This window comes from Leucoraja erinacea, chromosome 2 (assembly GCF_028641065.1).
Source record: "Leucoraja erinacea ecotype New England chromosome 2, Leri_hhj_1, whole genome shotgun sequence".
NCBI lineage: Eukaryota > Metazoa > Chordata > Chondrichthyes > Rajiformes > Rajidae > Leucoraja > Leucoraja erinaceus.
This window is the reverse complement of record NC_073378.1, coordinates 2,965,985-2,981,742: the sequence shown is the minus strand read 5'-3', so window position 1 is coordinate 2,981,742 and position 15,758 is coordinate 2,965,985. Positions and strand designations below refer to the sequence as shown.

The 15,758-nt window shown below is 41.1% G+C and overlaps 1 protein-coding gene across 1 annotated transcript in view; it reads right to left on the bottom strand.

Moving 5' to 3' along the window:
* dap (death-associated protein) overlaps positions 1-15,434 on the bottom strand; it is a 93,925-nt gene extending 78,491 nt beyond the window's left edge. The window contains exon 1 of the mRNA XM_055650867.1: positions 15,277-15,434. Within this exon, the coding sequence (XP_055506842.1) occupies positions 15,277-15,331 (55 nt within the window). The 5' untranslated portion in view covers positions 15,332-15,434. The remainder of the gene's footprint in view (positions 1-15,276) is intronic.
* Between the last annotated feature and the right edge of the window lie 324 nt (positions 15,435-15,758).

The window sequence follows — 15,758 nt, the reverse complement described above, 5'->3', positions numbered from 1 at the left end:
GTTTCTCTATGTTAAAGTTAGTGGTCATGCGTTTTATAAGGTCATAAGATTTTGGAGGTAATGGTGGGGAAGGCTAGGCAATTAATTAGTGTGCTAGTAATGAAGGGAATGAATGTTTGCGATGGTGGAAGAGGTGCAAATTACACAGGCAACTTCGTTCTGGATGGTAATTCACTTTTTGAGAGCTGTTGGAGCTGCAAGATCTTTCAGAGCAGTCACTCAAAGTCCCATAGACCTTTAATAGGTTGAATGCACTAATAAATTGACAGATGTATTCCCCACTGTCACACTCTAACAATGCAATTACTTATTTTTTGTTATTTATTGATAAAGAGCTGTCCTCTTGGGAAATGAGGCCCTCAAGGTGAAGCACATTAACTCAGCGATAAAGTGTGAATTAGATTTTAAGAACAGAAAATGAAACCCAAAGGGTTTGCAAGTTCTCAAGTGCAATGTCACTGTATATCATGTTAAATTAATTGTTAAATCCAAGCATGGGATACCATTAAAGTTATAATCATCACAAGTTTAAGCCTGGATAGAGTGGATGTGGAGAGGGTGTTTCCACTAGTGGGAGAGTCTAGGACTAGAGATCATAGCCTCAGAATTAAAGGACGTTCTTTTAGGAAGGAGATGAGGAGGAATTTCTTTGGTCAGGGGGTGGTGAATCTGTGGAATTCTTTGCGCCAGAAGGCTCAGAAGGCCAAGTTAGAGGACGCATTTAAGGCATAGGTAGATTCTTGATTAGTGGTGTCAGAGGTTATGGTGAGAAAGCAGGAGAATGGGGTTAGGAGGGAGACATAGATCAGCCATGATTGAATGGCGGACTAGACTTGATGAGGCGAATGGTCTAATTCTGCACCCATCACTCATGATCTTAATTTATAAATTAAGGCACAATAAATGACAGAATGTTTATGTCTTAAATACCAAACAACATCAACATGGAGCAAAGATGGAGCCAATGTTGTCAGCTCTCAGTTCTTGAGATCCAGACAAAAAAAACAATATTTACATAGAGACCGGGAGGTCTATACCCAACGTGTATTTTGTCACTGGACTCATACTCAGGTTATGCTTGTTATTAATGTAATCCTGATCCCTATGTATCAATATCACTGTTATGTTTATCATTATTGTTTTTTTTGTGTTGTTTTGTTTTTGTTTTTGAAAATCATTAATAAAAAGATTTTTAACGAAAAGAAAAGAGCATTTGCAGATGCTAATTCCCAAATTCCATTTTTGGTTATGTCCAAGGATGGCCCAACCTATGGATAGTCCTGAATTGTCTGGGAATTCAACATTAACCCCATGGACATCCAGGTTTAAAAAAAACATTCTGAAAAAAAGAGTAGAGTTTCATTTTATTTAAATCCTTTCTTTGCTTGCTGGAAAATAAGAGGAACAATAAGTACTTAGGTAGCAATGAATGTTTCAAAAACACATCCAAACCCTTTGCGACAAAGTTAGAATGATGCTGAGAAAATTAAGTATTTTTAAAAAGAGGCAACTATAGGACACAAGTGCAAGAACATTCTCAACTAAACTTCTTGTAACCAGTGAGAAACAAAAAGCAGCAGAGAGTCTAACGTTCTCAAGCAAAAACCATAATATTCGGTATTAATCGTGACTGGGGAGAAGAGGGAAGGAGCAACTTCAAAATAGTTATATGCCTTCCAACTCATTATTATAGTCTTCAAAGTTGCACACCCACATTTTATTTTATCCCCATTAACAAACAAGTTACAATATATTTCTGATAATACATAAACCAATCAAATATACCTTTGAAGGAAAAGACTACATTAGCCTTCAAATGTCATACAGCAAGAAACAAGCCCTTCGACTAACATGAAATACCCACATACATTCAGGATTCTGCCATCCGCCATCACTCGCAGTAATTACAGTGTGACCCTAACAACTCACAGATCCGTAGGGTGAAATTTTAACAACCAGAGGAAACTCACAGGGTTGTACAGGCAACATTGGAAGTCTGGATACGTAAATAAAAACACGGAACTGCAGATGCTGGTTTATAAAAAAATATACAAAGTGACGGAGAAACTCAGTAGGCCAGGCAACATCTCTGGAGAACATGGAGAGATTACATTTTTGGTTGGGACTCTTCTTCAGATTTATTTTAGGGGGGGGAGGAAAGCTGGAAGAGAGCAGGATAGCAGGGCAAGGTGTGGCAGTCAGGATCCAGGTTGTTCGAGGCACTAACTTACTATCTGTTCCACTGTATTTCACACCCTTCTACATCATCTCGTGGTCCAAGGATCATTCTATCACTATTCCATTTGAGAGTCCTTGAGTTTAATTATAAGCCAATTATTTGGTTTAGGCAAAAAACTTTTATAACAGAAATGTTTTTCATTTTTAACCTTCAAAGATTAAAAAAAAAAATCATAATGAGCTAGTTGTAAAAACCTGATGCAAGGTTTTCATTTCTTCCATTATGTAAGTGTTTTATTCTCTGCCAATGAAATTCTGATTAAAATATGCATCTGGTCATCCCATATATTGCTATTTTTACCAAGACAAATCATTTTCTAAAACTGCCTCACAACATAATCTCACATGTGTGGAACATCTAAAATAAGGCTATCAAGCCAGCAAAATATATCAGTGTCTCACACCTCTCCTGGAGATTGTCAACTCTGTGTGCAACGTGTGTGCAAATTAGTGTGGAATCCTTATAAATCTAATGTATCATGGGTCCATCAGATATAGAATATATAATATAGAAGAAATTTCTAACTTTTATATGCTTCCTCCAAGCATGAAACTACATCCCCTCGTTTGCGATTCTTCCACTGGTGGAAATACCTCAATATCTATGGAAACACATTTAATAATTCTGATTGTTTTGCTTTCCACTGAGGAGGCCTGACCTGCTGAGTATTTCCAGCATTTTCTATTTCTATCTTAAGTTTTCAGTATCTGCAATTTTTTTGATTTTCATCTCAACATCTGTCCTGTTGTGCTCCCAAGAATCTTACGTGTTTTAGTTAGATCACTCCTCGATTTTCTATACCCCAAAGAATATAGATCTAACTGCTTTAGCTGTTCATGACAGGGTAGGACAATCTTCTCAAGTCAAGTCAAGTCAAGTTATTCGTCACATACACATACGAGATGTGCAGTGAAATGAAAAGTGGCAATGCTCGCTGGATCTCATCCCAGGAATTAACCTAGTGAATTTCTTTTGGATTGGTTCAATATCAATATATCCTTTCTTAAACAAGGGGACTAAAACTGTTCACAGTACTCCAGTACAACTGCCACAAAAAGCCCCTAGTTCCAAACACCAATTCTCCAACACAACTGCAACAATAATCCCCATTTCTAAACACCAATTATCTTGTATTAAAGGTCAACATGCCATCTGCCTTTGTCACCACTGGCTGAACCTGCCTGCTAACATTTTTGCAGTTCATACACAACACTTGGATCCCTCTGCACTTTGTATAGCTCCAATTTTTCTTCATTTAGATAATAATCTGACTTCACCCTTAGGAAAGCGCACAAACTCACACTTTTATTTTACAATAAATTCCATTTGCCAAATATATATTATATCCTATTGCAGAGCCCCAATATCTGCAATGCAATCACCTTTGTGTCATCAACACATTTGTCTCGTTAAGTTCTGATTTTAAAATGTAAATCCATTTTCTTTTCATAAACTGACCAACTTGTCCATTTACAAATGTTATAGTAAACAGGAGTGCAAACCCTCTCACATTCAAATCCTAGATTTTTTTTTCTTCTTGCAAAGTTCAAATTTCCTATCCTTACCCATGCCCAAGCCCCCTTTTAAAAAACAAAAAAAGTACATGTGGGCACTTCTGGATCCTTCACAGGGACAGTAACCCCTTTAGATCCGAGATCTATTTTTGGGCAATGCACTCAAGAAAAAATTATAAATGCTTCATGAGGATGAAGAAGGGGTGGAAGATTGCAACCTTCACGTGGTCCGCCCTGTTTCGACTAATGCAATCAACTCGACGTGCACAAACGTAAGATCAAATAGAACAAGTTGTCCATCAACTTTAGGCTGTGCACGCCACACGAAAGAAGAAGGATGAAGAAGATTTACCAGAAATGATTCGGAGTGAGTGACATCAGCTGTGTGAAGAAGTGAGAAGCTCGGTCGTTTCTATTAAGATGGATCCGACAGAGATATTTGGAATCAGTACGGATATAATAGAGAGAAAGCAAATTTGAGAAATCATCCATAGGGAATAAAAGCATTTGAATTTATAGAGTGCTTTTTTATAATTTCTATGTTTCTATGTTTCTATGTTTATGACCAGAAGACATCACGATACCTTTTATATCCAATGTGATACGATATGCAGCGACTCCTCTAATCTCGGAAATGGAGCTATCAATTTACACATTACAAGCAGCCACAAACAGCAATTTGATATAACTAGCTAGCATTCTTTACTGTAACCATATCATAATCCCACATCAGGATTGGTGATTGCAACTGACTAATTGTATTAATTATATTATGGACAATAAAGTACATACACTATTTATTTTTCTTTGTCATATGATATTTTCCTCAATTGCACCCCTGCAATTTTTGGAAATTTTCAAGTTCACCATTCACTTGGGTCTCATATCTGTGAAGTAAGTGTCAGTTACATCAACCTTTTCAAACTGGTTTATTTCAAGAGTCAAGAGTGTTTTATTGTCATATGTCCCAAAATGGAACTACTATTATTTTAATTTGCAGCATCACAACAGATAAGTAAATATAGTGTTCTGTAAATCTCAAATTTATCTTAAAAGAATTACATGTGAGCAAATGTTCTTTTACAAAAAAAATTAGAAACAGGAAATCGTAGAAATACTGTGCAGGTCGAACCATATTAGTGGGAAGAGTCAACATTTCAGGTCAGACACCCTTCATCAGAACTGAAAAAGAGACAACAAAAAAAAAGTAAAGCCAATAAAAAGGTTGTTGGAAAGTTGTGGCAGGGGTATGTCTCTGCCAGGGTGACCATGGGGGAAATAGCTATATGGGTAATCAATGGGTGACTGGGAGGAGTTAGAGGGTAAGAACATTGACAAAATAAGCTACAAAATGCATTGTAGTACTGGTTGACGATGTGCTATACTCCAAGAGAGCAAGAGAGAAAAAATAAAACTGAACTTCATAGCAGAACTTCATCTGAGAGAGACCACGAATTCTATAATTTGAGAAAACTTGATCTCAAATTATAGAATTCAACATTGAATCTAGACGGCTACAAACAGAAAAAGTGGCGCTGTTCCTTAAGCTTTCATTGGGTCTATGGTGACAAGAATATAGCTTTTGTCACCATATAGATGGCCAATTCTACACGGCCATCGTAGTCTGTCCTCACCTTCTCCATCATGGTCTGGTTTGGCTCAGCCACCAAGCACGACACCCGGAGGCTGCAGCGAATCGTCCAATCAGCTGAGAAGGTTATTGGCTGCAACCTTCCCTTCATTGACGAACTGTACACTGCAAGGGCCAGGAAGCGAGCGGGTAAGGTAATCTCTGACCCCTCTCACCCTGGCCACAAACTCTTTGAATCACTTCCCTCTGGAAGGCAACTCCGGATTGTCAAAGCTGCCACAGCCAGACGTAAAAACAGCTTTTTTCCCCACAAGTAGTAGCTCTACTCAGTAACCAAAAATCTGTAGCCTCCTTTTGCTTTGGTATTTAATTTAATTCACATGTTTAATCAATAATGTTTTATTATTAATGATTAATGTTTTATGTATCATTCTTAACTGTCACTGTATGTCACATTCTCACTTGTGGGTGGAGCACCTAGGCAAATTCCTTGTATGTGAATACTTGGCCAATAAACGTATTCATTCATTATTCATTCTTTTGGACTGAATGTTGATTACTAAACTTCATGTAGCCTGGTTACTCAACCCCTTTCAGCCTTCCATCTGTTATATGACCTCAGCTTCTTTCTCCTCTCTGTCATTTCCTCTCTCTCTGGGAGTGGAGGATGTGTCCAGACAGAGCATTTGGTCTTATCTCCAGCTCTTCACATTGCAACTTCTACATTCTTTTGTCCAGGATCTTGTGTCGATGTTTTCACTGAGTAGATAACCTTGTCCGCAGATAAGCTTGTCTGAAGAAGGGTCTTGACCCGAAACGTTACCCATTCCTTTCTCTCCAGAGATGCTGCCTGTCCAGTTCAGTTACTCCAGCTTTTTGTGTCTGTCTTAAGCATCTCCTTAATCACCGATACTACAACTTGTCAGAAACACCCCACCCCCCAACGTCCCTGCAGCATCACAAATTTATTTTGTCTGTTTCAATCCCGATGAAGGGCCTCCAACATGAAACATCGACTCAGTTTCACCATTCACAGATGCATTCTGGCCTGCAGAATATTTTAGCGTTTGGGCAGTTCCATAAATATGTCAACCAGTAGGCCAAATTTTCAATATAATCAAATTGGTTCAAATGTTATATCATTTTAAAGGTAACGATATGAACTATCAAAATATGTAAGTTACAGATACACTGGACCAAGTTCAAGGTCACCAGACTGCTCCGATGGAAGCATTCAACGACAGCCAATATATTGCCACTTGTATGTATTAATTAATTTCTTGTTTTTTCTAAAAGAAAATGAAGTGAATTATGTCACTCACTATGATATAAACAGTATAACCAATGTATCCATGATCATACATTAGAAAATGTGAAACTTTTCAAAGTTATGATTTACTTATAAAATGATATGTACTTTGGTCATGTACATCCGACAGGAAAAAAAACGTGATTTTTTAATTTTACAAAAAGACAAAGAACCCAATTAACTGCAGGATCTAAATGCAAAGAAAGTTTTAGATCCTCTGCAAAGACTGAACATTAGATTTATTTAATAATCCCTAATTAAGGAAAAAATGTGTGGTCGGACATACACTTTTGTTGTAAGTCCGACATCATATATTCATGTACGTCCGACATAGCATTTATAATTAATACGTTTCTGCCATATTTATATGCCTTAAGGCCGTGTAATTACAGCACAATATCTCTGCATCATTACAAGTGTGTAGCACTATTATTAATAAAACTTTGTTTCCAACACAAGTTTACTAGGATCATAATTTCAATAGTGTAAAGCCGTAGTGGGAAAGGAACAGCATCAACACCAATTACTTTCTACGAAGTTGCAGTTCACAGAAACCCTACCATTGAGATCATGTGGATTTCCAAAGATGCAATTGCAGAGAAGAGAGAGAATTTGGAGGCATTCTGGCAAACCACAATACCTGTACCATACACGCACAAAATTCATAGTGTGGTACCATTTGGACAACATCACTTGTTTATCAGTGACCTGTCCAACAGTAGTGAGTACCAGCATGTTCGCATCAGAGAGGAGGTTGAGGATCTCAATGAGGCCATTGGCAGCTTGGATGAATCATCTGATGATGAAAGTGATGAATTACAAATACAAATTGGGGACTGGGTGTTGGTTGCCTATCAAGGGGAACCTTTCCCTGGTGAAGTCATTGAATTTGGTCCCAATAGCACTGATCTCAAGGTCAATGTTATGCATCAAGCAGGTGGGCACTGGAGATGGCAACAACACAATCACATTTTCTATTTCAGGAAAGATGTTATCAAAAAAATATCTCCACCAGTGGTCACTGGCAGCAGGGGACAGTACATTTTTACTTTCTAAGCCCTTTTTCCTAAGTTCCTCCACCCCTTTGTGTGAACATGCATGTACAGGATAGCTACAAAATGTATAAAAAAATACCGTGGTTATAATATTTTCACATGTTCCTTAATGTTTTTGGTTCTACTTCCGAGTCATTAAAATAAAAACAATATCCACTTGTACAATGTGTGAGAGCAACAAAATAATCAATTTGCGAGAATGTTCTGCCATTGTTTGAAGGCATGACAATTCAGTAAGTCTATGCTAAAGTTGTTGGATTAAATGTCACTTCTACAGTTGCATTAACAGTATTCAAATTGTACTCTAACATACAGAATGATACACCAGATCTCAAATTTATGAGCAGCTTTATTTTCAATTTAATAATTCTGAAGGGAAAAGATGTTCCAGATCTAATAACATGACCCCAATACACAAAAATCTATTTGTCAAATACATTAAACCCGTTTTAATGTTGAAGTGTTATCAAGTATATGGTTAATAGTTATTTTCTTTGTTTTGTGTTTGATGAGATTTCTTTTGTTTAAGTTTGATATCGTTTTGTTGAGTTTTGTGATATTTGGTTGTTGTTCACAGCGCTTAGACACACAAGGTATTGTATTAAGTGCTTTATAAATGTCCTTAATATTATCAATAAGTAATGTTACCCATGGTGTCATTTGTCATGTAAGACAAAGTCTAGTAAGTGATGTAATAAGGGCTTAATTACCAACAAAATGTCTGCAACAAATAGATATACACACATGTACGTCCGACACGACAGTACTATACATCCGACATTGTACGTCCGACACAAAGAAAAACCTTAATTATTCATTACTTGAAAGTAGAAATGACACATTATTCTTGCCATTTCTCATCATTTGACATCTAACTGAAATGGTTATGAGTGATTTTTGAAAAAAAGCCAGTACACGTCACAGAGATTTTCAGTTGAATTTCTAATGTCAGAAAAACACACATTTCTATGTACGTCCGACCACATGGTGTTTTTTAATTAGTACAAGTTGATTATGGTGCTTGTATTATATTTATATCTATAATTGTTTTCTACTCAGTAGATGTCACATATTGGTCAAATAAAAATTATTTGTTTGTAATTATTTTTCCATTGACAACTCATTTAAGTGTCTGAAATGTACGTCCGAAATTATGGAATTGCCCAGTTACAGGTTTGCCCCCCTGCTTTTCCAGAATCTGGATGTTTTTTTTAATTTTAAGTTCACTATTTGTAGTGACAGTATTTACAACGCCTCAAGGGTTTATGCCTCAATTGCCACTATAATTATGACCGTGGATCAGAAGGTAATCTATACGCACCCACGAGACATCCAATGCTGTTGAAAGATGAATCTTCCAAAAACAGTCTCTTGATTAATAGTTTCTTTATTATAGTAGAACAAACAGTAAGATAAATCATAAAAGCTTATTATCATGCTCGTGCATGGTTGAAAACTATGTCTCTCCCATAATCTTCATTGAACTAAAACTAAACTCCTTGGGAGTCTGCGCCAGAATCCCAGCCGCAAACCACGCCCCAGACTACATATAAAGCTCACCCACATAATTACAGGCAGATAAAAATGTAACAGTAATTGGTTATAATTATAACATACTGAGTTAAGCTAAATGGTTACTACACTATTTTTTAAGTTAAATTCTGAATCTCAAATCTTTGTTAGCTTCTGAAGTTAAACCCCATTAATATGAACATGCGAATTAGGAGCAGGGCACACAGCTCTTTGGCCTGTTCTGTCATTGAATGTTTCTGCAAGTCCAGATTGAGGGGTTTTGTCCTGAAACTTCGACTGTGCATTTCCCTTCACAGACGCTGCCTTACCCAGAGTTCCTCCAGCGGATTTTGTTTTCGTTTTGCTCTGTGTTCTAGCATCTGTCATCTCATGTCTGCCATTTAATAAGATCATGGGTAATCTAATCTAACTGTAAACTCAACTCTACATTCCCATCTACCTTTGGTAATATTTCACCTGGTCTGTGTTTTTCGAGATTAGATGTCCGCCATCAAAAGATAGATGTTGAGATGAAAGACAAATAAACTGCAGATGCACAGCAGGCCCATCTGCATTGGTGGGAAGTGAGAGCTACCAGCTATCATCACCAACCACCCCCCCCCCCCCCCCCCCCCCGACTCCCATTCCAACCAGTCTGAAGGGTCTCGACACAAAATTTCATTTTCCATTTTTTCCCATAGATGCTGCCTGATCCGCTGAGTTCATCCAGCACTTGCTTTTTGCTCAAAATAGTTGTCCTGTCAGTTGCAAGTGACTCTTTTTCATCAGTTTATAAGTTATAGGAGCAGAATTAGGCAATTCAGCCCATCAAGCCTATTCCATAATTCAATCATGGCTGATCAATCTTTCCCTCTCAACCTCATTCTCCTGTCTGCTCCCCATAACCCCTGACACCCGTATTAATGAAGAATATATCAATCTCCGCCTTAAAAATATCCATTGATTTGGCCTCCACAGCCTTCTGTGGCAAAGAATTCCACTTCATCAATAATTATTTTCCATGTTCTACTATCTGAAAATATTTTTGTAAATTTATTCCAACTAAACATGACAAAAAGGCTGTGCTTTCAAATGTAATCATTCCGTCCAGTGCAGGGGAAAAGTTAACTTGAGAAAACCTAAATAAACAGTTGTAGAAAACCACTTCAGATTTTTAATATAGCATCTTTTGTGTATGAATAATCGATAATTTATTGTATTTTCATTTGTCACGTTGCGTGTTCAATGTGCCAGTAAAGCTGCAGCAAGTTAGGAGTCATTGTTCCGGTCCCAGCACATGTGACAATTGAACACTCATGACTCTCTTGACTCTTGGCCCAGGTAAGGTTGCAGAATTGCATAGAATTGGAGGCATTTACATACTTACTAGGCAGTGTTTGAATAACAGTTAATGTAAATACTTTAATCTAATTAATTATTTTCTTAAATCCACAAGCATGTGTGCATGCATTTTAAGTTGATTTAGTAATCTTAATGGAGAAACAAGATTCTAGAACCTTGAACAAAACACAAAGTGCTGGAGGAACTTAAAGAGTGCAAGATTGATAACAAGAAAGTAACTTTTCACTACGATCTTACACTAAACTAACTCATGTGTGGCCTTCAACAATTATTGGGAACAACAAGGTTAGTAGGTCACAACGACTCTGTCTGGACTTCTATATTTACATAACTAAATCATTCATCAGGTCAAATTCGTGAGTACCAGAAAGTAATGAATAACAAAATAATTACAAATCTTTTCAAACGCTGGGTAGAAAACACGAGCTACATCCCAGATCACTTAGTCAACAGGTGAATATCTAGCATCTCACCAGAGGATTAGAACTAAATTGAAATTGGACCAAAAAGGGATCGAAAGTGCTGGAGTAACTTAGCCAGTTCTGACCTGTTGAGTTATTTCTGCAGTCCATTTTTGCAAACCAGCATCTGCAGTTCCTTGTTTCTGAATTTAGACCATGCACGCTCAATTGTGTATGCATGAAGATGCCACATTTTAAAATTGTTCTCAATGTAAAGAATGACAATGCACTCCTGAAGCTACAGCAAATCATGTCCCCTGTTTTTTTCCCCCTCTCATCAGTTCTTCTGGCAACATTTCCCAAATTTGTTTTACAGAGTAATTTCATTGCAAGCGTGTGTCTGTGTCATTTTTGTGATTGTCAACACTCAAAGTGACAAATCATGACTTTTGATAGGACCGATTAAATCACCTTTAACAAGTTTAATATCTTTTACATCAAGTTCTATTGAGAAACTATATTTTTACTTCTCCTTCTGACAGTTCTAAAACCTTGCCACTAATAGTGGAGTAGCTACAACATCAGGATAGTGCCAGTGGTCAGAGTTGGGGGAATGCAAAGAAACAGAGATAGGGAGGATGTGAGGCCAAGGAGGGATCTTGATTTCAGAAACACTCATTCTGGTTTTAAAGGCAGACAATGCAGATGGTTCAAAATAAGAAAAGAAAATGCTGGAAAATACACAGCAATTCTGATAAAAACAATCAAACTGAAGTCATTTCTTTCATCACAGATAGTCTTTCCAATATAAATGAATTGGTGCGATCTTCCAAATTTTCCAGAATTTGGATAGCTCCCAGGAGGTTGGAAAATGACAAATGCAATACTGCTATTTGAGAAAGCGGAATGGGAGAAAGTATGGAACTATGGGTCTATTTATATTACATCAATGGTGTGGAAATTGTTGGAATCCATTATGAAGGAAATAATGACATCAGCACTTAGAAAAGCAGAACATGATTTGACTATTGGGTCACAATGACTGTCTGAAATTGTATATTTACACAACTAATTCATTCATCGGGTAAAAATCACGAGTGCCAGAAAGTAATGATTTCTAAACCATAGAAAATACAAGAGTCCACATGGTTGTAGATCCAGATTTAACAATTCTATGAGTTACTAGACCAAGGGGGACCCGTTGGGTCTCATCCGCTCAATGCGAGGTTTGGGGGCGGGGGGGGGGGGGGGGGGGGGGGGGGGGGGGGGGGGGGGGGGGGGCCTTCGGCGTCTCACACACTAACCATCCCCCACACACACGCACACACACACACACTAACCCCCCCCCCTTGATATTATATTAATATAATAAAAACAAATATTTTACCCCATCCCATTCACTCCCAGATTGAGGAGTGGGGGGGAGGGGCGTGCAGCATCACGGGGGGAGGGCTGGTTCCCGAACGCAATACTCCACCACTCACCCAGAGGTCCCAATATTCACCACTCCCTGGAGAGGGAGGAGGAAGCAGATAGGGAGGGAGGGCAGGGAGAAAGGGGGGGGGGGGGGGGGCAGAGAGGAAGGGGGGGGGACCCCCAGGGGGGGCAGAGAGGAAGGGGGGGGGGGGGGCCCAGAGAGAGGAAGGGGGGGGGGGGGGCAGAGAGGAGGGGGGCCCAGAGGAAGGGGGGGGCAGAGAGGAGAGGGGCAGAGAGGGGGGGGGGGCAGAGAGCAAGGGGGGGGGGGCAGAGAGGAAGGGGGGGGAGAGGGGGGGGCAGAGAGGAAGGGGGGGCAGAGAGGAAGGGGGGTAGAGAGGAGGAAGGGGGGGGCAGAGAGGAGAGGAAGGGGGGGGGCAGAGAGGAGGGGGGGGGGCAGAGAGGAAGGGGGGGGTAGAGAGGAAGGGGGGGGTAGAGAGGAAGGGGGGGCAGAGAGGGAAGGGGGGGGGCAGAGAGGAGGGGGGGGGGGTAGAGAGGAAGGGGGGGGGGGAGAGGAGGAGGGGAGGGGCAGAGAGGAAGGGGGGGGGCAGAGAGGAGGGGAGGGGGGGGGGGGGGCGGAGACAAAGATAGAGGGGGGTCCTCCCCCTCCCCCATCTTCCTCCCACGCCTACCCCCCACCCCCTCTCTCTCTCTGATCACATTGACTGGCAGTGGTGGCTCGAAGGGCCAAATGGCCTACTCCTGCACCTATTGTCTATTATTGAAACATATAAGATTGTTAAGGGTTTGGACAAGCTGGAGGCAGGAAACATGTTCCCGATTTTGGGGGAGTCCAGAACCAGGGGTCACAGTTTAAGAATAAGGGGTAAGCAATTTAGAACTGAGCTGAGGAAACACTTTTTCGCACACAGAGTTGTGAGTCTGTGGAATTCTCTGCCTCAGTGGGCGGTGGAGGCCGCTTCTCTGGATACTTTCAAGAGAGAGTTAGATAGAGCTCTTAAAGATAGCGGAGTCAGGGGATATGGGGAGAAGGCAGGAACAGGGTACTGATTGGGAATGATCAACCATGATCACATTGAATGGCGGTGCTGGCTTGAAGGGCCGAATGGCCTGCTCCTGCACCTATTGTCTATTGTATTTCTCTTCCCCGGGAAGAGGTAGAGGCAGCAACTACCTAGGTAATAGAACAGAAGCCTCCCCACCAGGCGCCGAGCCCAAGCTAGGCTGTAGCCGGCGTGGACCAGAGCGAGGCCCGGAGCGATCTGAGGACAGACCAAAGCAGCGGGGGGCTGGCCGATCGTTGCTTCCACAGGGGGAAGCCCACCCACCAGCGTGACAGACCATCGGGCAGGGGAGACGGAGAGGAGGTTGTCCCCAGTGAAGGCCGCCATGGCCACTTTTCCACTGCGATTGTCCGCGCCCGCGCTGCGATAATGACCACCGCCGCCATATTGTAGAACTTCAAGGAGCCCGGCAGAGTGGCTGCACGACTTGAGCGCGTGTTTAGCGGCTTCAATCCAGAGCCCTGGGGGGGGAGTGCGAGGCTGGGCCGTGTAACTCGTAGCTCGTGGAAAACAGTGGGGATGCGCGTTGAAAATTCGGCGCAGCTTGCCGCGAGGAGCAGAGTAAAAAAACTGGGAAATAATGAATCAAATTTGCTGATGAGGCGATTTCTGAGATCATGAGGTAAATATCTACTGGAATATGTAAACATTTCACCGTTAGCGCGTCGGGTTTTTGAGATGTGAATCACATATGAAAACACACACATACACAAATAAATACATCCACATCCAAGATCATAGTTTTATATTATAATAGAAGATAGCTTTAAGGATGTGGTGGATAAAGGGAAACTTGGTAATATTGAATATCTTTTGAAGGCCGAAGAACAATATGGTGCTATATTAAAGGTTATTGCACAAGGAAAAAGCTCAAGGAATTGACAGCAACATAGTAGTATGGAAAGAGGACAGGGGTACAGCCAAATAATAAATAAATGTATAATTTTAAGTGGTCAAAAAAGGTGGAATAGAGTCAAGAGGCCTTACAGTCGTTCATAATTTCCAGTTTTTAAATACATTTGAAGTTCCAGCAAACACCATATTCATTGCCACATCATCACCTATGAAACACTCGATGCTGTCTCAGCTGAAATATACAGATCTGCAACGTTTTTATTTCTCTTTACAATAGCTGTCAGACCTTCCATCACTATCATTTAACTCAGTCCATTAAACGAATCTTATTGTATTGATTTTTGCTATTTAAAACTGGAACCATTAAATAGCAAGCGGGAATACACAACATTGAAATTTAAGTAATAATCCCAAAGCTAATTTGCACCAAGAAGATAATATTTGATCCCTTTATCCGCCTGACATTTTGCCCAATCCCATCAAATTAAATATATCTACTCAGTGAATAGCAGGTATCAACATGCACATTCTTTCTGGGTTTAAAAATAAAAATTCAGTCATCAAATGCAAAGGAACCCCTGCTGCATCAACAAGTTGAATAAGTGTTGGAAGGGCTGGATCCTATTAACTGGGCAGCACGACTGTCACTTGGGCATTATATATGACATACATATATACAAACACTGAACTGTTTTTCCTCTCGTTTATTATACTGTTTACATATTGTGTTGTGCTGCTGCAAGTAAGAATGTCATTGTTCCATGTGGGACAGACGATAATAAAACACTCTTCACTCTTAATGCCACACACAGTTGTAGAAGTCAGTGATTTACTTCCAACTTCGAGCTAACTTTGCAGCCACTGGATCGACACGAGAGGAAAAACAAAGTAATTAGCTGGTGCCGCGGGTCGCCATTGTTGCAATGTTACGTGTACATACCGGCAGGCAGGTGTCCCGCTTTGGTTTCCACCTTGTCGGTGGGTGGGGAAGACATCGTCGCCCCTTCGCTGCTCTGCTGCTGCTCTGATGGCTCTCGGCTGCAAAGTGGCAACGTGGCTCCACAAACACGGCGGGCGGGCGGGCGGCCGGCCCAAGCGGCGCATGCGCGGGGAGCAGAGGGGGAGCGCGCGCTCTACCAGCGTCTCCCTTCGTTTTCCACCCCTGGCGGTGACGTAGGGGGCGGCGACGGTTGGCCGGGGTGGGCGGGGCCGGGGCGGGGCGCTCACGCGGGGACCTGTCGCTCACGCGGGGACCTGTCGCTCACGCGGGGACCTGTCGCTCACGCGGGGACCTGTCCCTCACGCGGGGACCTGTCGCTCACGCGGGGACCTGTCCCTCACGCGGGGACCTGTCCCTCACGCGGGGACCTGTCCCTCACGCGGGGACCTGTCACTCACGCAGGGACCTGTCCCTCACGCGGG